Source organism: Impatiens glandulifera, chromosome 5 (genome assembly GCF_907164915.1).
Source record: "Impatiens glandulifera chromosome 5, dImpGla2.1, whole genome shotgun sequence".
Classification (NCBI taxonomy): domain Eukaryota; kingdom Viridiplantae; phylum Streptophyta; class Magnoliopsida; order Ericales; family Balsaminaceae; genus Impatiens; species Impatiens glandulifera.
The window spans coordinates 20,756,624-20,764,428 of NC_061866.1; the positions used below are offsets into that span (position 1 = coordinate 20,756,624).

At 31.7% G+C, this 7,805-nt stretch overlaps 1 protein-coding gene across 1 annotated transcript; it reads right to left on the minus strand.

Moving 5' to 3' along the window:
* Positions 1-1,103: 1,103 nt before the first annotated feature.
* LOC124940436 lies at positions 1,104-3,551 on the minus strand. Its single transcript, XM_047480955.1, has 3 exons — positions 3,251-3,551; positions 1,642-2,955; positions 1,104-1,347 (listed from the first exon to the last, which is right to left on the minus strand). The coding sequence occupies exon 2, from the start codon at positions 2,947-2,949 to the stop codon at positions 1,663-1,665; it is 1,287 nt and encodes a 428-aa protein (XP_047336911.1). The 5' UTR covers positions 2,950-2,955; positions 3,251-3,551; the 3' UTR covers positions 1,104-1,347; positions 1,642-1,662.
* Positions 3,552-7,805: the final 4,254 nt, after the last annotated feature.

The window sequence follows — 7,805 nt, forward strand, 5'->3', positions numbered from 1 at the left end:
AAGGTCAATTGAGATTGATGAATAAATGTTAAATTAGATATTTTTGTTAGTCAAAGTAAAAATAAAGTCATATAAGATGATAGATCAATCGAGTATGATTGGTGAGCCTAAACGAAGGTAAAAGAGTTTGTTAATGTTGAAAATGGTTAATTTGATCAAAGTGAAATTATAAGGTTACGTGACAAGAGATCGATTCAGATTAATGAATAAAAATATAGAATACAATGGTTGGTTAGACGAAAATGAGGATAAGAAATTCAGGTGGTATTTTTTCAAATTGAAATACATATCTCTTAAAATTATTGTAAAAATATTTGTTGTATTTTGTCAATTTGAAATACATATCTCTTAAAATTATTGTAAAAAAATATTTTAATTTCTTTTTTCGTTTTTATCTTTATCTATATGGGAATTCACCTAGTTCAGTTAAAAATATTTGAAGACAAGTTTAGAATAATCTAGGGTAACAGGCTGAGATTTATTCAAAGATTATTTTAGATTAGTAGAATTTTGCTACCAAATCTAGTGGTCAAGTTAAGATAATGTATAGATGGTATTTTTCAGCTTATTAGATGTAATTGCTACCAATTTGATTCAGCTAATTTGCATTATTTTTTCTTTTCCTTTGTCATTATAAAATCGTACAGTCCATAGTTTCCTTCAAATAATAAGAATTATTTTTAAAATATTAATTATATATTATTATTTATATATAATTAATTAAAAAATAAGCTAAAAAAATTTGTTACATAATTAAATAGATGTAATAATTTGTTTAATTTTCAAAATATAAATTCAATCATAAAATTTAACTAACTAACTTCTAGAAGAGACTAACATTTAACACCAACAAAAAAAACACCACCACCACCCCTTGACTACAATTCAATCAATAGTATAAATTTGTATTGAAAATACAAATATTTAGTTGGTATAAATAAATGTAGCTAGTTTTATGATTGAGACCTCAATTTAATAAACATACATTTTTAATATAAAACCCTATCTATTCTAAACGAAATATATATACGATTGGATACATAAAGAAGATGCAACAAAAATATTATTCAAGAGAAAAAAATTCACATAAATAAACCAGAGTATGACAATTAAATTTGATTTAAGTTTATTAATCAAAGACTTTAAACACTGCTCAAACTTTATAGGGGAGTAAACCTGACTAAGATCTTGAAAGGCATACACATAATCGTTTTTTTCTTTTACTAAGAAAAGACATACATGGATTTAAGACAGTTCTGCTATTGTTGCTGGTATGATCATATAATCTGCTTGAAGCCCAATGGTCATCAGAAGACCCAGCTTTCCATTGGTGCTCTGTCTTTACTCCTAAGATATAAATCAAGAAAATACAGCCTCAAAACAAGAATTGCAGTTGCAGCAGCAGCAGAAGAAGAAGAATAAGCAACAAATTACATCGATCCCCTTTCACTCAAGAATTATTTTCTTTTTGAAAAGGAATTTCACTCAAGAATTATACAAATCCAATTATGGGTTTGTTGTATCAGCTCATTACATGCTAACCTATGAACAACAACAACAAGGAGAGATGATTGTTTGGAGAACACACCAACAAAAAAATATTAACATAAAGTAGAATATGATTGAGAAGAAAAAAATGACCTTTTTGGAGTTCTATGAAGTTCAGTTGATTCTTCTCCTCCTTGGTGGCCTGGAGTCTCCACTATCAATTTCAGTCGAAACCCTAGCACCATCGTACCTTCTTCTGGACGATGATGTGGAAAACGAGACAGCAGAATCAATCTCCATTGCATTATCAAATGTATGGCTCTCCGATTGTATAACTGCAGCTATGCTCGAAACCGAGTCTCTATCTTCAGTAGATAGTGGTGGCTGCTGCTGTTGCTGATCTTGATTCCTCTCTATAGTATGATGTCGAAAGAGCGGTTGAACTAACCTCCGTTCAGAAGAAGTGAATACAGAAGGCACACTCCAAACAGTACCCGCTCTATGAGCATGAGGCCTTCTCAGCAGGAGAGATGAAAGTCTTCTACTATTATCACCTATTTCAGAATTGGAAGGGCTACTGCTTTCTGTTAAATCCACAACCTCATCTGGATTAACTGAGAGATTCTGTTCTCTACGTAATCCTCTAGAACTCAGAAGCCTATTAAGCAGAAAGTTATTCCTCTCCGGCGAATCTGGGCCGTCCATCTCCTGTGGATGAGCTTGAACCAGATCTCGGGTCAAGTCGAATCTATTACCCAATCGCCTAATCATTTCCTCAACAGGAAATGGATAAGCGTTTCTCTGAATAGTTTGCCTCCAGCTCTCAACCCTATGGGCTTGAGGTCTCGAAGGTATCTTGAGAGATAAGTCCTCTTCAAGCTCACGACTACTATTACTATTGCTGCTGCTACGACCATATATGGGTGTAATTGTCTTTGTTGTGACCTCGCCTTTGCAAACTGGACATTCCTTAGCATCCGAGTGAATATGAAGCCAACGGTAAAGACATGTCCAGCAAAAGAGATGGCCGCAACAAGTCACAACAGGGTTCTTCGATATATCCAAGCAAATGTTGCAGTCGAAGAAAGAACCTTCATCGCGGTTTGCCTTTTGGTGGTCATCTTCCTTTTTCGAAAACTCTTCCTCATTGAAATGGATTGGATTGTTGTCGCACTTCTTTATCCTTTCATCTGCAGGGACACTTCCTTCCCCGGTTTCCAATAGCTCAAGGGCCATATTGCCAGTCTCCTCCTGTGGAGTTGGTAGAGGAACTTGTCTCCAGACAGATCGCCAGTGAAGCCTAGCTCTACGCCTGTCAGCTTCTCTTGAGTGATTGGCACGCCCGACAATCCAATCTTCCAAATTCACAGATAATGAATCTGATGATGGCTCATTGTCGGGCGAGGGGAAAGAGCCTAAATTCAAGTCCAGATTCATCGTATTTGGTGTCTCATCCCCCATTAGAACCTGAACAAATGACGATTTTGAAATAATACTTCCATAATCCGTCTTCACAATTCGATCAAGATTCATATTTCAACAATAAATTATAAAAGCCCTAACTTTGCCCACGAAAGTAAGCGTAAATGAGATACAAATGAAACTCTGAAAACAGTTGTAAAAGAGAAAACGAACTGAGAAATCAGTCTCTTTGCATCAGAGATAAACAAAACGGAAGACATTTAGGGTTTAGAAGTCAAATCTACACAGAAAATGAGAGACCGCAACTCTTATGACACAAAATGACAACATAGGAACGAACCTGGGTAATAAGGGACCGCTCCGGAGCTGAAGAATCAATCAATCGAGGCTCGGAATTGCAAGGGGAGCGTGAAAAATGGCTAATTCTCGTTGGCCTTGCGAAATTGAAACAAAAACGACATGGCGGGGAGGGCCCTTATGTGTTGAGCCACAGGCGATCTTGAGAAGGGAGAGCGCAAAGGATCAGAGATATCCCAATCAGGTTTTGTTGTCAGATAGATAGAGAGAGAGAGGGAACGGACAGGACAGAGAAAGAAAACTAGTGCAAATTAACCCTGTCTGTCTGTCTGATAGAGCGCAGGGAGGGAAAATATTTCGGGGGCGATTCAGTGCGACGCATTTAGACTTGTTTCATCGTGTAATAAAGGAAATCAATTTCAATGTCACCAGCTAAATATAAATTAATAATCAAGCCCAATAGGAAGCTCTTAAACAAATCAAACTCTCAATATTTCAGGATCAAGCCCAATAGGAACTTCTTTAAACAAATCAAACTCCAAGATTTCATGATCAAGCACACTAACCTCTAATTCTTATTTAGTTACCAATTTGTATATAATCTAATAATAATAGTTAGAGGATTGGTTTGGATATTATATTATTTTGGCGTTATAATATATTATCACGAATTTTTACAAGTTAATAAAACATGGCTTTCTCTCTCGGAAAATTATACTTGTTTTGAAATCTTTGAAATTAATTCGATTCTTGTTCTTAATCGATTTTGTATTCATTTTAAAGTTGATTATATTTTTAGATATTGTGTCAAGTCATGAAAAAGATTCTCTAATTCTTCACGAAAAATCTAAACATTGCACTGATCACCATGTTCCTCTATAGTTAAGTCCATCAAAAATATATTGTTAAACTTTAGTTAGGTTTCATCATTATAGAATGAAAGATTTTTAAGAAACATAATGGGAAGTTACTCAATTCAATCTAAAAGGATATTATAGAGAACTATAGATTGACTATGACATCTAATACTTTGAAATAAAGTATAAATGATATTTGAATGTAATAATAGAAGTTGAACAAAAAGTTTGTATGGTTAGTACGTACTTAATGCTTTTAAAATGCTACTAAACGTTGAAAATAATATAACAATGAATATTCCATAACTGAATATCATACATCAAGACAGACAATTAGTTTTAGGGTTAGCATATATTTGAAACTGATGACAACTCCTTACATAGCTCACACATTCTTGTTCGAGATTTTGCCACTAATATCCTAGATCGAGTATTTTCTTGGAAAAATCCATTCCATTTATGTGTGGGTCGCATGTCCCTACATGAACTCTTTCCATGATTCTTTTAGATTTAGGATGAATAATGCAATGCATGTTTTGACCGTCGAAAGATCAGCGGTAAAGCCTATTGGCAATTCAAGCGTAGTTGGTGGAATACTGACGTAATTGTTAGATATCTTGTCTTGAAAAATAACAGAAATATATATATAAATTATGTTACAAATAGATGAAATAAATAAAATATATGAAAAACAATATCACCGAATAAATTATTGATTCGAGGCATGTGCTTAGCACATTTTCCTTAAAACAATTCCACCGTCTCCCCATGTGCTAGAGCTTATCACAGATGGCTGTCTCTCAGGGTACAACGAATCTAGTAGTGATTCAGCACCGAAATCACTACACAACGAGCTTTATAAAATACCTGAACAATCACCGGGTTTCAACGGAAAAATCGAACAAAGAACTCGAAGAACACTCACAAAAACAAGAAGAAGACTCTTGGAATTCTAGAGTGAGAAAGAATGAAAATGAAGAAGTGTTTTTGATTAGAGATGATAGGTTTTATATTGTTGAAAAGTTAAACTTTCATAAAAATAAAATCAACCATTAATCTTTGATCCAACGGCTGACCTTGATTGCCTCTTCATTGCCCTTTGTATTTTCTCTTCGATAGAAAATACACGTTACATAATTTTCTTGCTAATAAATTGATAGCAATAATATCATAAAGGTTACAATGACAACTAGTAAAATACCCTACGTTGTACGGGAAAAAATATAAATGAAGTTTTTATATGATATTTAATTTAATATGTTTATATATTTTGAAAGAAAATATTTATATAAAATTAATAATAAAATAATATATATTTATATTAAAAGAAAATATATATACATATATGAACTTACAATATTTAATTGTTTTATAAACGAATTTATATGAGCTAAATATTTTTATATAAATATAAACATGAACTTACACTATTTTAATTTCTTTATTAATTTTATAAATTTTGTTATTTTTAATGTTAAAGAATGAAATTTTTTAATGTAAATTTAGTGGTGTTCTGCAAAATGTATTCATAACAATCATTAAGAGATACTAAATCGTTGGAATAAGCTAAATTTAACCTCTTCAACAAAAATGGTGTCACCCTCCTTTTTACCAAGTTTAGACAAAAACTTCTATACCCACCTGCTTCTAAGATGTGCTGAAATCTTTTTTTTAAATCTATGTAATTGTAATGAAAAGTGATCAATTATGTTTACATGTTGTGTAGATAAAAGTTAAGATTTTAATTCCATTTAGGCCATCTGGTCCATTAGAGTCATTCCATGTCATCTCCATCTGCAAAATGTGTTTACATAATTCAATCATTAAGAAGATACAAAATCTTTGGAAAAAGAAAAACCTAAATTTAACCTCTCCAACAAAAACGGTGTCACCTCCTTTACACCAAAATTTAGACAGAGACTTATATACTCCACATACTTTCAATACGTGCTGAAATCTGATACAACTAAAATCATTTCATTACACACTCTTCACAATTAACTACATTATAACTGTCACTTTATTCTCGTCACTATATTTAACCCTAATACCTTTTTCTCTTGTGTCAAAATCTTCTTTCTGAATCTATGCAACTGTAATGAAAAGTGGTCAGTTATACAATTATCAATTCAAGTTTAGTAATGAAAAGAGAATCCAACATAAAAAAATAAAGGGTTTATGTTTTGTATCATCATCACAACCAAAAATATGTTTATAGGTTCATTCATAAACACTTTTGCATTCTACTTCTGAAAAAACGTTAATAAATTTATGGATACAAAAATATGTATTTGGTTGAGATACAATGAAAATAGAAACCTCCCATTCTAAAAGAAAGTAATATTTGAAAACAAATTTGTATCTAAACATTAATATGATACTTCAAATATTCTAGAGACATTAAGATTTCTTTTAAAAAAAGGTAAGACCTTGATTTATATTGTTTTCTTTGAGCCAATATGAGTTTATAAGCTGCATATATCACTTCTAAGGTACCATTTCCCGTGACAACACTCATACAAAAACATTTAATACCACATCCTTCAAAATTTCCTTGAATGATACCCATTTTTCATGTGCTTCTAGATGATCCATTTTGTTATAAACTACCAAAAATGTTTCTGAATCTATGTAACTGAAATGAAAAGTTGTCAGTTATATAATTATCAATTCATGTTTAGTAATGAAAAGAGAATCTAACATAAAAAATAAGTTTATGCTTTGTATCATCATCACAAACAAAAATATGTTTATAGGTTCATTCATAAACACGTGTGCAATATACTTCTGAAAAACTGCTAATAAATTTATAGATACAGAAAGATGTATCTAGTTGAGATATAATGAAAATTGAGACATCCCACTCTAAAAGAGAGCAATATTTGGAAACAATTTTGTATCTAAACATTAATATAAGATTTTAAATATTCTAGAGATATTAAGATTTCTTTTAAATAAAGGGTAAGAACTTTATTTATATTGTCTTCTCTTTGAGCCAGTATGAGTTCATAAGCTGCAGGTATTGTGGGTACTCTTTCCAGTGACAACACTAATACAAAAAAACATATAATGTCATGTCCTTTAATATTTTCCTTGAATGATGCCCATTTCTCATATGCTTCTGGAAATTTATTTATAATCTACCCAACATGGTTTTTCAGAAAGCTCTAGAATAAACAATTATATTTCAAGCCGAACTGAATCATATTCGTATTCTGGCTGTTCAGATGAACCATCAATAACTTGTACCTGGTTTTCATAATGGTTATAAATAAGTAGTAGCACAGTATGATGACATTAATGAATATATAGTTTCATTTTACCAAAACAAAACATCTTTCTGTGTGACTAAGAAATTCATGGATTAAACCAAAACCTTGGTGAGCTCCCTCGAGTAAATCAGATAAATCTGTGACAACCATTGTTATGTCATAATCGAATTAAACAATGCCTAAAGTTGGAAGTAAAGTGATGAATTTTTATATAATCTCATAATTAACCCTAGATTCAATTATAAAAAAAAAGTTTAAAATTGGCTCAAACTTTAAGCAATTAGGAAGAATATAATTTATTTAGCCAACTTTTAGAATCAAAAGTTGAGAAAATGGTGGAAGGTGCACTCTCATCTGAAAATTATATAAAAGTTTTATTTATTAAAAGAGATAAGAAAGTAAGAACTTCTCTTTGTCATTTCGTCGAACACTTGGTATCCTACAACTATCACATCACTCCTCCGATTCT